The 18984-nt window shown below is 37.7% G+C and overlaps 2 protein-coding genes across 2 annotated transcripts in view; one reads left to right on the forward strand and one right to left on the reverse strand.

Annotated features, from left to right (window-relative positions):
* Nucleotides 1-66: 66 nt before the first annotated feature.
* LOC135692411 (uncharacterized) lies at nucleotides 67-16710 on the reverse strand. Its single transcript, XM_065210509.2, has 3 exons — nucleotides 15873-16710; nucleotides 5630-6945; nucleotides 67-2630 (listed from the first exon to the last, which is right to left on the reverse strand). Exons 1-3 carry the CDS (start codon nucleotides 16708-16710, stop codon nucleotides 1578-1580), a joined length of 3207 nt encoding a protein of 1068 aa, XP_065066581.2. The 3' UTR covers nucleotides 67-1577.
* LOC135692416 (monocarboxylate transporter 4) overlaps nucleotides 16688-18984 on the forward strand; it is a 64009-nt gene continuing 61712 nt past the window's right edge. The window contains exon 1 of the mRNA XM_065210525.2: nucleotides 16688-16828. The gene's annotated coding sequence lies outside the window, so the exon portion shown is untranslated. The remainder of the gene's footprint in view (nucleotides 16829-18984) is intronic.

Consider the following 18984-nt stretch of genomic DNA (forward strand, 5'->3'; position numbering starts at 1 on the left):
TCACATTAATCGACTTGTACTGACATCCCCAGTAGGACCAGTCCCTTTATAGAGAAAACACTGATAGATAAATAAAACACGCCTTTAAGAAGACGTAAATATCTAAATTTAGTGAATTTTTTTGCAAGCTGTAACACCAACTAAAATCAAATTAAAATAACATTGCTGTGGTCGTGTTCACAAATTTGAATAAATCAAAACAGATACAATTATTATATCTATGCAATTAAATACAGAAAGGCAATAAAGTATGTTAATGCACCCGATAGGATTTCGTTTCTGACATCGTTAATCCCCATTCATAAATGTAAGTTGGCAATTCTGAAGACATGGATACTTGTCAAGAATTAAATGCACAAAATTCTGGATAACCTTTTTACCTTAGACTTACCTGAAAGCAACTAGACGAGACTTAACTAGACGAGCAAAGCTCATTTCAATTCGCATGACTTGGAGGCTTTTTTATAATTCATTGGAATACCGTATTATAGGGGTATGTGTTGTCACCACACAAAAAAACATCTAGCTTATTTGCCAATTGAGATTTTAAATAATCCAACTTCAATGGTGCTTCTATGCAGCCTATAAATGTTTATGAATAATGTGCTTGCAATGACACCTTAGGAAAAAATTCCTTTCACATATATATCAAGAAATATAAGTACCCAAATATCGAACAAATGTAGGAAAACCGCAGAGCAACAACAACATTACAATCAAAGAACATTCAATTTTGCTAATCAAAGAACGTTTTTTTCGTCATCTCAAAAACGTTCTTACGCCATTATTGAATCTGTAACAGAAATGTCACTTGGTAATTTGTTCTTTTCTGACTCCTTTCAATGTTCCGACTTTTGTGTTAATATATTTTTCAATGAAACAATTTTCTACAGATGCCATCATAAGAATTTTGAAAGACAGTTTGATTAAAGCCTCGCTCATGGCACATGACTTTATTGGGCTACAATGGAAATCTTCACCTCGCAGATACCAGTTAAGACAAACTTTCTGTCATTTTTATGGAGGTGCCCGATTTCTAGAGTTTAATGATAAAAGGCTCTGGAGGAACCTAACATTTGTCCGTTTTTCAATTCTATTGGGAAAGTCTCTACTTCAGGACGTTTTTCCACTTATAGAATGTCTGTTGCCCTGTCTTGTATCGAAATACATGTCTATAGTGACTCTCGTCTATTTACAATAGGTGTTCAACTTCATGGCCCCGATCTCAAACTTTCCACCGTGACTTACAGATTCTATGAATTTATTTTATTTTAAAGTGGGAACTTAAAACGCTCCTTTAGTAAGCTCTTACTCAGGGACGGCGCCACCGTGTGGTGCTTGGGGGGCAGGAGCCCCCCAAAAATTGATTGAGCCATTTAAATTCATTGTTTGATTTTTTTTCAATTTATTTTTCATTTTTTGAGCTAGAATTACCACAGCGGAAATGATGATATGTTATATATCTTTGTGGGTGGTTCACTCACTGTCGGCACTCTGACATTACAGCCCCCCCCCCCAGCTTTTTTTTCTGGCGCCATCCCTGCTCTCACTGAAAGTGCAAGAAGTAAGACTTTAAATTAAGCAAAGCCAGCAACTCTTTTCCACCCTACATCTGTGTGCTGATGCAGACCCCTGTTTGTTGCCATCCAAATTTGTTGGCCAGATGCAGAAATAGTCCAAAAAGAACCTGCATGTGAGGGTAAAAGATCAACAGAATTCGCTGTCTTGGATCTTCTCAACTGTGGCTGATCTTTCACGGCTGCCCATTCAGAATCTTCGATTTGATTGAACACAGTATATGGGTAATTGGATATAATGTATGACTTTCCCAGCCTCTCCACTCCATAAAGAATCCGTTTTTCAACATCAACGGCCATCACTGCTGATATGTTTGGGATGCTTTTCCAAGAAGAGGTACTTTTGTCGTGTGAAAAGCAAAAGGCAAAGTTCCTTGTCATGTACGTCTTTTTTTGATAGCAGAAGACTAAATGCTGGTTCATTTCATCATAAACTATGCTGAATTCAGGAGACGGCAATCGAGCCGACTGCCATTTGATATCCTTGGTTTTGTCGATCTCGCATTTATATGGCATCAGCTTATTCAAAGTTGAGTTGACAGCTCCATTGAACGTTTTCAAATTGTTCTCATATGTAAAATCGAATATGATATTCCCAACACAATTTTCCCCTCTTTTTATAGAATTTGGATTGTTCACTTGGAAAACAATTGAAAAATGCTGCGTATTTGATAAACCAAGTATATCAGTTTGAATCATAACCGATCCAGGCTTGGTCTCGTTTACAGAAGGAGGTAGGTCGAAGCGTTCCGTGTTTAAAAAGTCGAATGAATTCAACTGAAGAAACTGAGAATTGTAGTACATCATAATAATGACTCTATATGCCTTTGAGTGACTGCCTCCCGCCAAATGTGAAACTGAGAAATTCATGTTCATATAGCTTTTATCTACAAACGTGTTGGTGTCCTCATAGGTCACATTGAGCTGGAGACTGCTTTGGTCCGGTTCTTGTCTTTGAACGTGAATATCTGTAACATAAAGAACCGTACTTTCATTGCTTTCTAAGCTCACAACAAACTGACGAGATCCTGTGGGGAGTTTCGCGTCCAAAACCTGTCGAAAGAAAAAACAGTTGGCATTTAATGAAATAAGAATAGACCGAAGGATTAAAAGGTTTTCAGTGTTTACTGTACGGGATTTTACGTCAGCAGTCACGCAATAGTCTTCATAAGAACAATCTGTGCAAGAACACATATCACAGATATACGATTTTATCAAATAAAAGGACATCATAAGAAAATGCGCAAGCTCGACATTAGATGAAGAGAGGCGAGGTCTTTTTGCGATTTTACTTTCATGTGCACAAAACAGAGAAGATAATATCAGCTAGTCATTCATGACACAAAATAATATTATGAAAAATGTTATTTAGTTGAATTTCAACGTTTTAATAAAAACAGCATTTTGGTACTACCAGAAAACGCCTTTGGTACTACCTAAAAACGCCCTTTAACCAACTGAATACGCTAATTTTATGAATGGCGTACGCACGTGATTAACGTTTGGTTACATAAAGGAAATTGAAAATCATAGAACCACGTCACAAAAATACTTTGCCAAAATATCACCGTTTCGTTTTGTTTATTTGTTTTGAGTGAGTGGGGACATGCCCTCCTCCCCGTAGCGCCGCTACTCAATGGCGGCGCCTGTCACTAAGCTCTGGGGGACAAAACAAAAATAATAAGGCCACGCCCTTTTATCACCCGAACTGAAACGAATTATTGTATGATCATGTTGCCTTTGGTATGATAAGAATATTCGCTAAGTTTCGTGTTAAAAAAGAAAAGATCCATCAAGTCACAAAGCATTTTGTTTGCTATCTTTTCGTCTTATTTGTGCGCCATTTTCTGCGCGGTCGCAATTTGGGTGTGACGTCACATTGTTTGCAAACAACCCGTATCCATGATCGGAACAACATGGCAGAAGCACAATCCTCAACTTCATTAAAACAAGTTACTCGACACGGTGGCCGCTACTGTGTAGCCGGGGCTCCGGGTGGTTTAAGCTGCCCCGTGCACTTTGGAGGTTTTCTCGTCTACATTGGGTACATTTGTACCATGATTCAGCTGGCGTGCTTCGATCAAATCTGACCTCCAAGATAGCGGATGACAAACCATCATCGCCAATTTCCATATTTTGCTCTTCGGTTAGGCCAAGATCGGCAGCTGTGTTGGGTGCAAGAGGTTCGTTTTGATAGGGCTCATAATGTGTAAAAACTTCACCGTTATTACTGTCCAGTTTTTCCTCAGACTCACTTTGAAGCGCTGAGTACGAGCTATCTTGATCGGAAGAGGAAGACATTATCCTGATACGCGAAGCCGGTAGCTTGATGAATGTGTTGTTGTTGTGCTCTCGAGTTGTCGAACTTTTGCAAACAATCTGATGTCACGCGCGCTAAATTTGGTCCAGACCCCGGGGCAGCATTTTCGGTGGGGAATTCAAATTTTGATTATAAAAACTAATCAATGTGAATCAAAATTGCAACAAATGAATATCAAATTCGTTTTCAGCGCATTTTTTTGAACAAATGTAGTAGTTAAACAATTTTGATTCATGGGCTCTTTAAAGGAAAGCCCAATGACTAACTTTTGATTACGTAAAGGTAGATTGAAAATCATAGGATTATATCACAAAAATTACGCTGTCAAAATATTACCCCTCCCCGGGATTATTTGGCCCGTTTGGCAAAGTGACGATCGCGGCTGGGCCAGGTGGCAAAATTACATTTCTAATTCATATTATGTTAATATGAAACAACAAATGTCAGAGACAGTATTTAAAGGGGGGTGTTGGCAGCTGCCCATTGTATTTATTCTTTTTCAAAAATCTTTACACACAAATTCCCTATCAGCTATAAAACAAATAAAATAAACTTCTTCCATAACAATTACTTCTTTAATATATATAAAATAAAGGTGTTGCTGTTCTACCTAGGGATCGTGTTTTGTTTAGGGAATTTATTAACTTTGCAGGAATCCTTTCAAGTTTCTTTTAAACATGGAAATTGTGTGGTTATTCCCACTTAGTACACTGTTATACAGGATATAAAGCCTAGGTTGCAATTATTGAGGGAGGGGGGGGGGAGGCTCTAATGTTTGAAAATAATGTAAAATTCAAAACAGGAAGTAAGAAAAGAAAATAATAAGGAGCCATCGCTACCATCTGGTTACAGCCTCAAGCTCAGATTACGCGATTCTCTTTCTTCAAAAGGGGCGCACAACGTCCAAAAAGGGGCGCCAGACTTCAATTCGTTGAGGGAGGGGCAACTGCCTCTACTTTCCCCCTTTAAATCCGCCACTGCTACCAGCATCATAATGTTCAAGTAAAAACAACAATTTGTGCAAATGGAGATCCAGAAAAAAGTAGATGATTTCAAAGAGCAAGTTCTTAGAGAAGAATTATATGGAGAAGAAAACTGTGACTTTTATGAAGGTGGGGATTTGCAAAGAGAGAAAAGACCCCAAAGTCGACATCGACACCCTGTATTAAAAGGGTCGAAACTTGCCAACTGTGCATCAGAAGTTGACAACAAATTAAGAACAAGCTAAGGGAGAGCTATTGTAAAAGGCAATTTTGAACAACATTTTATCCCAAAAACGATTATTTTTAGCCATGTTTGAGTGCTTTTCAGTGAATATTCAATCTTGTCGTCAAATGAAGGTTCACTTTGTTGGCAAATGATGCCTGAACACCTCCCTAGAGCGGAAAAGCTAGCAATCGCAATGCTTATACCCTAATGATTTAAGAACAAATTAAAAACAATTAATCAAAATTAAAAGAATGATTGAAATCGTAGGATTTAGTTCTGTTGATTATCAATAATTTTTCAGTTTAGAATAGTTGATGTCTGCTTCAATAAACTTTTTTATCAATTTAGTTGAAAAATCTTTTCATATCGGCTGGATCAATGTAATTTCAACAAGACACACAAAGACGTAGAGTAGCAAATTAAAATGGAGCCTTGCGGAGCCCCTTGTTTCTTCTCACCCATTCTTTTTGATTAAATTTTTATTTGAAAAAACCGTTGTTATTAGAATCATTAAGGACCTTACCTTTCCAGCAAAGTCAGCTTCAAATTTATAACAATCCTCCTCTTCGACATCAATGTTGGTAAAGGCTGATGTGTCCATCTTTAGATCGTCTGTTACCATGGAAAAATTCCCGATCTCTTTCAACCGTGTTCCATCGCCCAACGTAATTGATGCATTCACTTTAGTGAAATGGATCTGCTGGGTATTCTTTGCTAGAGTACTGTTATCATCCGCAGTTGATATACCAACCTTTAAGTTGTTCCTTATCGTAGCAAATGCTGATATTGATCCCTTGTAGTACTTATTTATATACTGACTGGGACCCTGAGACCAGTTAACGCTTGGAGAACTCGCAGGAATGGAACATCCAAACAACTCAATCCTTAAGCAATTAGTGTTGTCCACTAATGATTTTCTTGCTGTTGGAACTACTCTTATAAATCTTGATTTTGTATTGCGGATCCAGTTAACCCTAGTTTCACCAAGCTGCACACCTGTAGCCCCAATACCATCGAACTCTTTTATAGAACTTGGATCATCTTGGTAATTTTGCCAATTAACACCGTCCTCACTAATTTCAACTTTAAATTTTGTAGCAACATTGTCTGGATTAGTGCTATGCCCCTGTATAGCAACGCCACTTACAAGCTTCACTCTTCCAAGGTCCACCTGCAAATACTCAGACACTGCTGTGTTTGCAAATGAGCACCAACCAGCAGTACTAATGTTTTGCAATCTCCCAAATAAAGGCCTGTGATTCGCGTCATTGCCCCAATAAGATTTCGCATAAAAGCTAGAATCTGGGATTTTCCAGGTTCGCAACCCTAGCTCATCGGAACAATCACCATATCCACTCCGATCAGTGAAAGGGTTGATCGTAACTTCAAGGGTTGAGGCCCCTGTGCCTCCAATTTTGTTCACTGATTTCTCCCAATGTTTTCTCTCCGGCCCTGTAAAGCCAACATAGGCAAGTGACATTCGTTCTGCCGGGGCAGGCGAGGTTGCAAAAGTAGCAGACACACCAACTTTCTGTAATGCCTCTGCAAGATTGCTGTCAATAACAACTGCATCGCATGCTGCCATAAAGAGAATCTTTCCTGGAGGTAAGCTATTCAAGACGGCAGTGAGGTCTGTCCTGGTGCTGGGAACTTCAAAGATATCGTATGACTCCCTCTTCTCATAGATCCCACTGCGATAGTCAAAAAGAACGAGATTGATTCCGCGTCTGCTCAAACTGTATTGGTGTCCGTTAACCTGCAAATGACCTCGGCTAAGCTGACAGTCGGTGCTTGAAATATCACTGCAACTTTCTGATAGGATCTTCACTTTCAGAATGTCTAAAAGATAGATTCAATTAACCTTAAACCGAAATGTTGAGATGCATTTATGCACAGCCACCACAATGATGATATTTTTGCTGATATGAAACTTAGGCTGCGTTTACACGATGCCGGATAACTTTTGATGCGGATAGAAAGTTATACGGATAGGCTTTCCGTTTACACGAGTACTGGGCTATCCGTATCGAAATTGATTCGGTAAGCCGTATAACTTTTGATCCTTCTAGCTAGACATCGTGTAGACGGGCTATTCGGATAAGTTTTGTTACGGATTCATAGCGAGGCGGTGATTTTGACACAACTAAGCTAAAATTTTAGCGCCAAGCTTCGCTATTCCTAACAGAGCTCACATCACTCAGTGGCATATTATTTTTAGTTGTTGATCAGAGCACTTCAAGGATCCAGCACATCAGAAGAATTCTTAAAAAAGTATCTAGGAAGAAAAGTGTGCGTAAATTTTGGCAAAGTTCTGGCAGAACAAAAACTTGATGTGAACATTTAATAATGATATTGTACCAGAAGTAAAGGGAATGTTTTATTAACACAAAGAGAGTTTAATTTGTCTTGAACTGAAGCCATTCGTTGTGTCAGATCTGCTGTATCCGTACTCATTATCCGTACTCGTGTAAAAGGGAAGTCTATCCGTATCGAGCGTTGTTTGTTTAAATGAGGGCTCTAGTGCACAGGTCCAATTTCTTATTTGTTTTTTTCTACCTAGCATCCCAAGGTAGTTTTTAGGACACTGGGAAGCTTATGCTTATCGAGCAATGTCCTGATCTTTCCTCTCGATGTGATCACAATTAGTGATTCCTACGCCTGGAATTACAGAGAGCTGGCGACTCTCCTCACTCTGGGTGAAAGTTTGGTCATGCCAGGGACTCGAACCACGGACCTTTGGGTCTTTTGTCAGCGCCATTAACAACTGAGCCACTTTTCAATGACAAAGCGTGAGTATGATTCGCGCGAAACAGTCAATTTTCTGTCTAATTCAAACTGATTTCGTTTGAACTTAAACCAATTTGAACAAATTATCAGGGCTCCTTGACCCTATCTTGATCGAGGGGGCTGAAAAAGCTCCCCGCTTATGTTCCTTTAGAAAAGTGCAAACATCCGAGCATATGATCAGAGCAGCTCTGACAGAGCTAGACTTGAAAGCTCATGACTTTTCCCAAAAATTGACTGCTGAGATCATGATGCGATTCTTAAAATAATTAATTGTTGACGATTGCCATAACAACTAGCTTTTAACAAAGTACTTTAACAAGTATATAATGCTCTTTATTTACCTTGTCAAAATTAATTACTATATTAAACTTTTTTAAATATTTTGCAAATCATTGAACACATTTTGCTGAAATGAAAAGAATTCACATCTATGTCAGCTAAATTTGCTGTTCTTGTTCAATTAAAATGTTTGTTTTCATTCATCCGTTTTTTAGTAGAATTATGTTTTCATTCATCCGTTTGACAGATATGTCATGTAGCTAGAATTTGACCATTGGAACAATTTTCATCATGAAAATGAATGTTTTACTGCGCATGAGTAGATGCTTTTGTTGTTAATAACATGACATCATACTTTATGAAAGGCAGTATTTGTATTTGAATAACTTATCAAAAAGCTACATTTTACTAAGTTTCATTAAACTTGCATCCGGAGAAATTGTTTTTCTACAGAAATAAGAGTTGTTGATGACTTCATCATTGAATTGATTGACATGAAATTGTCCGGATCTTCATTTTATAAGAAGGACAAAGCCGTGCTCAAGCCTAGCGTTTACCAATTAGGAGAAATGAGTCCCCTTCTTGTCTGAGGATCCTCAGAAAAGCTTCGCTAGCAAACCTTTAAAACACCTCAATCTAGATTCTAGATTCAATTCTAGATTCTATATCAATTCTATATATTTTATGAAATAGTTCAATTTTTTTCATTAAGCCCTTTTAATGTTAGTTGACGTTATTGCAATTGGCGGATGTTATCTAAGTCATTTTCCTCCATTTTTGTTGGGGAGATGAGACGACTAAGTTGCAGTAATATGTCCTGTCCCATAACGATTTCTGTAGCTAAGAATTGGTGAAACATCATTGTATATTTTATATTTCAGTTTTACTTAAAGGCGAAATTAATTGATAACATGTGTTTTCCTTTATTTACAATTGATGTGCAAGGTGCGATGATACCGATAAAAGCTTCTTGTCCCCTTTGGCGTTATTTTGCAATTATACATTTGGGGGGCTTATTCGAGAGGGGGCTTTTTAGCAGCTGCCAAAAATGTACCTAGGGAAAATTTTCTCTCTCTTTTGAGGCTAGTCAGTATGCTGAAAAATGCAAATATATTGGAATAAACCTATTACTATCGGGGAAATACTTCTGCCCATGGGAGTTTACTTGATGGTGGGGGCTTATTTCACAAAATTATTAAGTGTAGGGACTTATTAGAGGAGAGGGGGCTTCTTCAAAGGAGAGGTTATCCGAGGATTTACGGTAACTTTAATAAGCTATATTTTGATTTGGTTCCTTTTTCTTAGGGTTGATATTAAAGGTTGTTTTGTACTTATCCGCTAATTTGAGGCCAACGACAAAAGGGAAAATGAAGATGCAATGGAAAAAGGTACCCCTGAAGGTTAACGTAACTAGCAGAACCACCACAGAATGTCAAGGTATTTGCAAAAAATTTTATAGGTGAATTCTTGCCCTATGTCACGCCCACGCATCAATGGAAAAGTAGTTTGGGTTCCTTAAAATCTGTTTCACACCCAAAGACAACATGGACCAGTGTTTAGAAAAACGTAATAAAAGTCTAGCTAGGTCTCCATCTATCAAGGTTCTTTAGGGCAGCCAGGCACTGTTCTCAAAAAAGACTGGAGCGAACAATTTATTGCTCTCTTACATCAGCACGATGAAGCTGATTGAGTCTCTCCATCTTGAGACCTCTCGCGCCTATAGCTTCGGGAAGCCATTTGTTGAAACGACGCACACACAGTGCTGCGCCTTAAATTGTACATTTATCATGAAATTTTTAAATATTCTAAGATACAACAGGCCTAAGAAAATAAGTGAACAGTGGATTCTTCGTTGCATAATACCATGGCAAAAATGTCTAACGTCACTCACTAAAAGCAAATTGAACTGAAACCAACATGATTGCTCTCTTGTCTCATACAACACGGCGAGGTCTCAAGATGGACGCTGCAATGTGGAATCAACGCTGGGCAGGAGAAGCTCGATCCAGTCTTTTTTTAGATCAGTGCTGCCAGGTAGCTATTTAAATATATACAATTGTGAAACGGGAAATATTACTTGGGAAACTGTTTTGCACTTTAGACCCTCTTCTCTTATGTATAGGAAAACAACAGCATGTGTTGTCAGTTGGCTTTTAAGGGCTTTTAATGTTTCGTTTTAACAGCTTTGAGGAATTCCTTGCTGTTTACACAATCTGAATGTTTGAACCGTTCTTTTGTCTACCATCGCCAATTGCAAATAACAGGTACGTAGCTACTTAAGGAAACAAGGAAACAATGCATCTATGATATATTAAAATGCCCCCACTATTTGATTGATCTTTGACTCAATCAACTGGACAGTTTGCTTTAAATATCTCAGCTGTGTTCTTCTCCATTTTAACAACTTTATCATTCCTTTTTCTACAACCCTTCTTACCCCTTCTTTTTGGCAGCAATATTGGTGATTAAGTGCTTTGTCATTTTCAAAAAGAATTTAACTTTAATGAAGAGAACCAGAGTAAACACATTTAAAAATTCAATTTGAAGTAAATGCTTTGTTGACAAACTTTTGAATAAGCCCTACCATTTATGCATATTTCGTCCATTTGACATCCTATGCAATTTTATTCTAGCATTGCAGTTTCAAAAATTTTCATCAAAAAGGGGCCAAAATAGATAATTTGCTGTACGATAAGGACAATTATGATCATTGATGAAATTGGATGCAATTGTTCAAAAAGAAAATGCTTCCATGCTGGAATTTTTTACAGATACATTTAATTTTTTTGACATAAAATGAGTTTAAGCATAAATTACAGCCCTGTCTATATTTTTGCATTGAATAATGTTGCGAGCGGCCTCATGCTTCCAGCACTTGCAACGGGCAGCCACTCTTCTTTTTTTAAGTTTGTACCACATTCATGTGCGTTTTAGTTAGGACAGTCTGTCTTCTTGGTGTTCGAACCCCCTTCAAAAAGATTGCAGAGTCTCCATCCTAGCGTGCCAATTTTTACGTTTTTTATTCCAGAATAGGAGTTTGTTTGAGATACAGTAGAAGGATACAACATTGTGATCCGTGATCGAAGAAATAAACGATACAGGCCCAAAATACTGCCAAAAACAATGAGCATGACTGAATATTTTTGGGCTAAAATATATTTGCATGCTTAGATTAACTTTGTTTTAATATTTCAGAAAATGAAATTGCAAATGAACTGAACATACCAATCACGTAAGAGCTGTTTTGTATGATTTATTGGCAGGACATTTTTCAACAATTTTTGAATGGTGTGGCATTTTTCAAAAGGGCCAATGCTCTGCTCAAATTGTATGGGGTTAATATCCAGGTGCTTCAGATTGTAATATACCCTGCTAATACTAAAGTCCCAGTTGGATGCAAGGGCTAGATGGGTTGTTTCACAATCTTATCACATATAGGACATTTGCTAAGAGATGTTAGCTATGGAGCATAGAATGCTGATTTCAAATCTTTCCCTTATTTGCTATTTATTACATTTAGCAAAATACCCATGATACTGTGCTGTTTCCATACTAACGTTCTTAGGATTGGGTCTTCAGGCTTCAAGATTTCACAATAATTACGTTTCTTTAAGAGTTTCTAACATATTTTTTAAAAACAATACTGGAACCTTTTTGTGAAATGTTTTAGATCAGAAACCATGCAAGTAAATATAATTTATTAAAAAACATCAGCGAAGAATCAGGATGTCTTCCAAACTTAGGACAAAGCTTGTTCTACAGTTGCTTTTACAGCAGTGAAACCATTTCACCGAAACACCGTGATCATAAAAAAGAGAATATTTTGTTTTATAGGGACCATAGTGGCCTGGCATCTGGGGTAAATGGAGCATTTTGCTCCATATTTGTCTGGAAACTCGTAGGGGCCGGTGGAACTTGTGCCTACATGTAAATGAGGATTTTTTCACCAAAGATTTCATTCACATAAAATATTTCCTTGGTTTTACAAAATCACTTGAAAGAGGCCCATCGGGAAATCTTCCGATGTCTCGCCTAGCCCCAACGCCCCTGCCAATGTAATCATACAATACTTCTTTTCAACAAGAACACGGATTTCTAATGGAGACAGTGTGCTGAAAGACGTGGCAGGTTTATTCAAAATATTTATCTTAAAGAAATAGAGTACCGAAGTGATGACGTCATAAAAATCTATTTTTAGAATTTCTAGAATCTAAATTTTGATACCAGAACCTGAAAGAGCATCATGAAATACCTATAAATATGCAAAATCAGTTAAAGGCATTACGAATTGGCTGAGATATGGCCACTTGAGCACAAGCTCGTGCCCCATCAAACCTCTGTAATTTGATATTGGTAATTTTGCATAGCTAGCTAATTTTGCATATTGAGAGGTATTTTATGATGTTCTTTCAGGTTGTGTGGCCAAATTTAAGAAATTATAAAAATAGATTTTTGATGACGTCACACTTTGGTACTCTAATGCCACTCAAGGTTGTACTGACTGGGGGAATCAAAATATAAGATAAATAGAGTATCGAAGTGATGACGTTAAAAATCTATTTTTAGAAAAATCTAAATTTGACAATGTATCACAAGAGAGCATTGTCAAATACCTCTATGAAAGCGCAAAGTTAAATGTTTTACAAATTGACTGAGGTATGGCCACATAAGCAGAGGATCTTTCCCCATCAAACTAATTTGGTCTTGGTTCAAAACTTTTTGAACCAGGCCGGAATAACAGTAATCCGTTAGCAAACTTAAATCTTTCATCGGCAATAACTCGCCCAACTTTGAAAATTTTTACCTGATTTTATATGTTGATAGGTATTTCATCTAGAGACCGCTCTTTCAGATTAGATTGTAATTTAGAAACTCTAAAAATATATTTTGGAGACGTCGCACTTCGGCACTTCGGTATTATCAAGATATTGAGCAACCTATTTTTAGAGAAGTCCGCATTTTTGAAATGCCAAAAAACCTTGGAAAGAACATACGTTTATTACAAGCCGAGAGGGCGTGGGCTAAGAAAGCTTAGTGCCCCAATGATTGCCAAAACGTGCTTAGAATACAACAAATCATTCCGCGCTCTGCTAATAGCAAATGGAGTCCCTCAAAAAGTAGATTCCTTTACTTCTTCTTCAAAACCCCTTTGCGCTGCTCTGGAGCCCTGGGTAAACGTTCGCCTGCATTCTTTGAAAAGATTTCTGTGTGAAATTGGTTTTGCTAAGTTCTTTCAAATAGGGTACCATTGTGAAATTGCTTTAGGTAAATATTGTGTACATTGCTAGAGTTTAAATAATGAAGGCTGAGGTGAATACATGAGTAACAAATTCTTGCAAGTATGATAACTGCAATTTTGTTGGAGGGACCTTTTTTCAAAATTTCGTAGCATATGCACGTGCGCAGTTAATGTCAATCGCGTAATATATTATGTGGTAGGAAAATTCGTGTCACTTATGGGGATTAGCCTGAATTAGATTAAAAGATGAAGAAATTTAGAGGAAAGGGTGGCACGAGAAGAGTGAGAACGAAACTCTGGTTTATATATGCAACTATGATATATATATATATATATATATATATATATATATATATATATATATATATATATATATATATATATATATATATATATATATATATATATATATATATATATATATATATATATAATCATAAGGCAAATGCTGACAGGAGGAAAATTCTTTCCACAAGGGTGCTGCCCAATTGTATTGAACTACTCTTGGTCGGAATCGAACTCCAGTTTGCTGCGTCGAAAACCCCCGCTCATTCCACTGAGCCAAACGGCCCAATTATATATATATATATATATATCATAGATTGAATATCACATCTCACATCTCACATCTCACATCTCCTGAAGAGTGAGTTACTCACGAAACAGGCTTGTAGAGATAAACCATGTAGTTTTACTTTCTTCAATCTATGATATATCACGCTCTACGTGCTAACGTATTGAGCACTGTACTACGGAAGTATCAAAAGACAAATTTCTATATATATCAACAACATTGCAAATGTGACTATTTGTAGCTTAGAATACTTCAGAGCGATTGAGATGGGAAACACACTCATTACTCCAAGCGTTGCATCGTTAGATTTGAAGATGTGGAAATGAAATTATCATAGTTGCACTCAATAATTCGACACTGAATATATTCTGTTTTGCTTATAAAATGCTTGTTTTCTTTCAATTTTATTTGAAAAAATTAGCATAAAATAGTGTTATTGCATGCGAGGAGAAACATTTAACATTTGAGGGAGATCAAAGAACATCCCTGTTTATGAACCACGGAAGTCTAGGCTCGGTAAAGTTTCTTTGGTCTTTTGTGGTGAAGGGCTCGAACCTGCACCTGTTCACTAACAATGGCGAATATCATCAGTTGTGGTTTTAGGGTCTGCGGGGCCCGGGGCCAAAAACATCTGCGGGGCCCTTGCTCTTTACAATTTCTATCTTTTTTCTTAGGTGTGGGGCCCTTTTGGCCACCATAAGCGCGAGGCCTGGGGCCATGGCCCCCTTAAAACCGCCACTGAATGTCATCGGTGACCCAGTTTAAACTAAAGAAAAAAGGAATAGAACTCCTTGGTTCCGTTATTGAACAGGAATTTGCTCGATAAGCACAGCTTCTCAATTTCCTAAAAGCTTCATCGGGAAGCTATAAAGATACATTTCATGTATTTTCAAAGATTTCAATGATGAAATCTTACTTTTTGGAAAACATTTTTAGTCTTTTAAAACAAAAGCTGTCAGTATTCAGCAAAGTCACTTTAAGCTATAGTTTAATATCTTCTGAAGAAATTTGAAAACAGATAGCCTGCGTGCAGCCTCTACCTCTTTGTCAGGAGCGTAGAGGCTGCAAGCAGGCTAGAAAGCAGATGTGTTATGAAAGGCTAAACAAATTAAACGACAAAATGTTTCATTAGGTCAGTTATAAGAGTATCAGGCGCAAACACGAGCTACGCCTTTTAAGAAAAGGGACTTTGAAAAGGCCAACAAGACGTTATTGTTTAGTTAGCTTCAAAGGTGATTGATTTAGCATAAATAGAAACAAATCAGGAGCTCCTTCCTGCATCTTCCAAGCTACCTCATTATTTAGGACCAGAGTATCATCTGAAAAGACTGAATATGGCAGAATCAGGCAATACGGAAGCTATTCAGATAAAATTAAGTTTTTTCGTAGCAGTCTACAAGTCATGATATTGCATTTCATTACAAATTCACTTCTCGATAAAAGCAAGAAATAGTTTAAGTTTAGTTAAATTTTGTAATTTATTTGGATGGAGTCTTGTAGGCTGAGTTTACAAAAAAGTATACAAATCGTGTTTTCTTGAACTGTTTCTGGTGAAACCAAGGGGCGGGGGATGCATTTCTACGATCAGACCCTTCATTATTCAATCACGTGGTTTTGCATGAAATGCTCAGAAAGTACAACTTTGTGCATGCAGTTAAGCTAGTTGAAAGGAATGATATTAATGGTTTACTCTTGTCAAAACATGTTGTCAGCAACGTCTAGTGCGAGAGCCTGGACGCAAAATTACAGCCCTTCAGTTCCGATACTGGACTCCTTACCCACAAAGCTTCAACAGCACGCAAGATATTCACGGTCCGGTATCCCGGTAAACTCTACGACTTGGTTACATGGTATCATGATGAAGAAATATAAAAATTTAGAAAATACCTGAATCATCGTAGAAATAGAACCTCAGACGATCTTCATCGCTACAGCCATCATCGTATAAAACAAGCGAATTGCCTACTGGTGGATCGATCAATCCATTGTATGGATGCACACATCGGGTTTCTCCATGCTTTAGAAGTGAGTTGTTAAGAGGTTTGTATATTGTCTCTGTTAAAGCACAATTGGCAGTCAATCTTATGTGGTAAGCTGAGAAAATGACACATTTACCAGTTTGAACATGCCTCAGGCGGAAATCATTTATGTACTCGAAACGATCGCAGGCAAGTGGATTGCTTAGTCTGATCAAATTTTTACTCGCTTGGTAGATCCAACATAGTCCACCAAAATGCCGGATGATATAGTGAGCATTCCTTCTGAAGAAGTATCGACTGGTGTTCCCGTTACAGCCTGTTTTTAGAATAACTGCTGTCGTTGCCACAGGATCAACGACTCCGCTTTCTGGATGTAGGCATTTGCTTGACAACAGGTGTCTAAGCACACCAGTACCTTGGTCATACTTGAACAGACTGTCAGTGTTACTGCAATTGCTGGATAGAGACAGAAAGCTGCCATCGGTTGTTGAATTGACAGAAAGGCAGTTCCTTGTTGGAATGTGGATGATTTTTCCCCCTCCTTGCCATTCAAACTTTTCACGGCACACCAACCCGTAAATAAACACTTGACGTACCACATCATACTCGAGACACTTTCCGTGATAGTGACGTATATAATAAGTCTTTGATTCTTTCAATCCTTGACTTGCCACAACATGAAACTGCATTAGGCACGCAAGTAACACGAAAAGTGGAATCGAGCAAAAATAAAGAGGTTTTGCCATTTTCAGACTTGGATAGCAGTTGTGTTGTTACTGAAAGCATACGGAGGACTGGCGATAGGAGAGAAACATTTTCTAAATATTTTTCATACTGATGAATAATTCAAAGCCAAAGTAGCAGGTGACATGCATTTTGAAAATATTCATTTAGATTTGATGGATTGAAACAATTAATTCGATTTTCACTTATTTATATTCATTGCTGTTGCTACCCTAGATAACGTCATAGCATTCAGACAAGGCTGTGTCACGGGGGTATTGCGGGGGCAAGGGCATGGGAAAACTGACCTTTCATTTTGTCTTAATTCGATGATGAAATGCTCGAGAAGATGATATTTTGGCAAATTGTTCTTTTGATATGGTTCTTTGATTTTTAAACTTACTTAACATAACCAAATGTCAGCCAGTCGTTACCTGTTGGTAAAAGAGTATTTTCCGACAGATAAAACGTGGCGGCCTTTTAAAAGGGTTTTCATTTTGTCCCCGACAACCGAGTGGCTTGCGCCGACATTGCTTTCAGGCCACCACCCTTGATATCACCAGAAAAGGGTCGCGTGCTGTTAAGAAGGACACTTGGTTTCGCCCTTGATCTCGAGTCTATAGCAATGTCTTTATGTTGTTTGTTAAAGAATTAGCAAACCTAAAAGGATCTATTTTTGGGGAGACAAACACGAATAAGGCAACCCTTCTATCCTGGAGGCAAAGAGCCTGCGCATAGAGCGAGGTCATTGTTATGAATGCTCTTGCTTTCTAGGAGGAGCGTTTGTGTTGTGCTGTTTGTTGTTTTATATATTGTTTTAGTTTTGTTGTTGTTTCGTGCCTTTAATGTAGATTCGCTTGGCGTGAGTCTAGGAACGAGAAAGGGAGTTTTTAGAGATGTGATTTTAGATGAAGCTGAATTGTCGTGGATTGAGAATTTCCGATATTGTAGAACTCAATGGATATTCGTTATGACCCTATTTCACTTACTCGCTGATTTGTAAATATTGTAAATATCACTATTACCTCGCCGTTTTTCTTCTTGTCGCCTGTTCGCCATCTCATTTCACGGACCAGTATCAATTACTATTACGCTATAGGACAGGATTAATTTGCCTCATTCATTTGAAGTGCTTCGCTTGCTCATCTCCCAGAGATTCATGGCATCAGTCTTCAATCATATCATAGTTAGCTTGTGTTAATTGCTTTATTTACTTTATTTATTCATTTATCTATAAGCAGATTCTATTTCATTCTGACTGAAAAGGTATGCATCTAAATACCTTTTTTGTACCACAAAATTTAAAGATTGCAGAAAATAGCGGGAATATAGCTAACTTCAATTTTTTTTAAAGTAATTATTAGATATTCTGTCTGATGAGTGCGCAAATATGAAACTCCTTGTAACAGCAGACATGTGTTTTCTCAGCCATGCTTCTATTGTATCGAATTCACTGCACTCCTGTACTGCCATGTCAGAATAGAGAACGCATACTTCTGTTTCCTCTTCCCCCTTTCTCTGTGAGGAAATGGCTTGAATTGACCTCTTCTGGTGACAGGTGGTGATTAGAGTGGCATTACACGCGCCTGCAGTATTCACTCCCAGAATCAATAATGGCAGCACAAAATACAACATAATTAAAGAATTTAATTAAAAGCTTGGTTCCTCATGAACAAGTGCGTGTGCTCTTTTTGCAGTAAGTAATCTGTTTAAAATCCTTAAATTGCTTTATGTTTGTCTTAGTTAGTGTAGGTTTACTATTGTAAAAAAAACATAAAATAATCTATACAATACAATACAATGTGTAGACAAAAGGAGCTAGTACTCAAACACAGCTTCACCATGGGCTCCGACAAAGGTTGAAAAGTGAGGGGCCAAGGGAAAATTTAACACCCATAAAATAGATTTTGAAAAAAACTCTATTGTTTTGCTAAAAGGCCCTTCGTCGGAGGCCCTGTTCACTGGAAACATTTTCAACAGGCAAACTGCATTGATTGGGCAACCTCAACAGTCATGTGATCGCGTTTCTGATTGGCTTATTTCGATATACAACTGGGTATCCAATTTTCTAGCGTAGAGTTTTCGACCTATGTTCTGATGTTTTGAACTTTGAAGAGTGTCACAAAACCTAACTTACATTTCAAATGTTGCTTTTTTCAAAGACATTTTAAATTCTGTACCGACAAAAATTGATGGAAAATAGCTATCAAAAACAACTATGACACTGGAGCAAAGATTTACATCTTTGCCCCCTATGCAAGCGCTCGCTTTGTTATTTGACCGCTGCCGGGGGCAAC

Source organism: Rhopilema esculentum, chromosome 3 (assembly GCF_057945365.1).
Source record: "Rhopilema esculentum isolate cy_ngs chromosome 3, ASM5794536v1, whole genome shotgun sequence".
Classification (NCBI taxonomy): Eukaryota; Metazoa; Cnidaria; class Scyphozoa; order Rhizostomeae; family Rhizostomatidae; genus Rhopilema; species Rhopilema esculentum.

What these genes read in the sequence shown, in the direction of transcription:
- LOC135692411 (XM_065210509.2), bottom strand. Translation starts at nt 16,710, where the DNA reads ATGGCAAAACCTCTTTATTTTTGCTCGATTCCACTTTTCGTGTTACTT. An exon ending in CTATTTCTACGATGATTCAG is followed by an intron (nt 6,946 to 15,872) that starts GTATTTTCTAAA and finishes TCTATCTTTTAG; the next exon opens with ACATTCTGAAAGTGAAGATC. An exon ending in AAGCTGACTTTGCTGGAAAG is followed by an intron (nt 2,631 to 5,629) that starts GTAAGGTCCTTA and finishes TTCTTTCGACAG; the next exon opens with GTTTTGGACGCGAAACTCCC.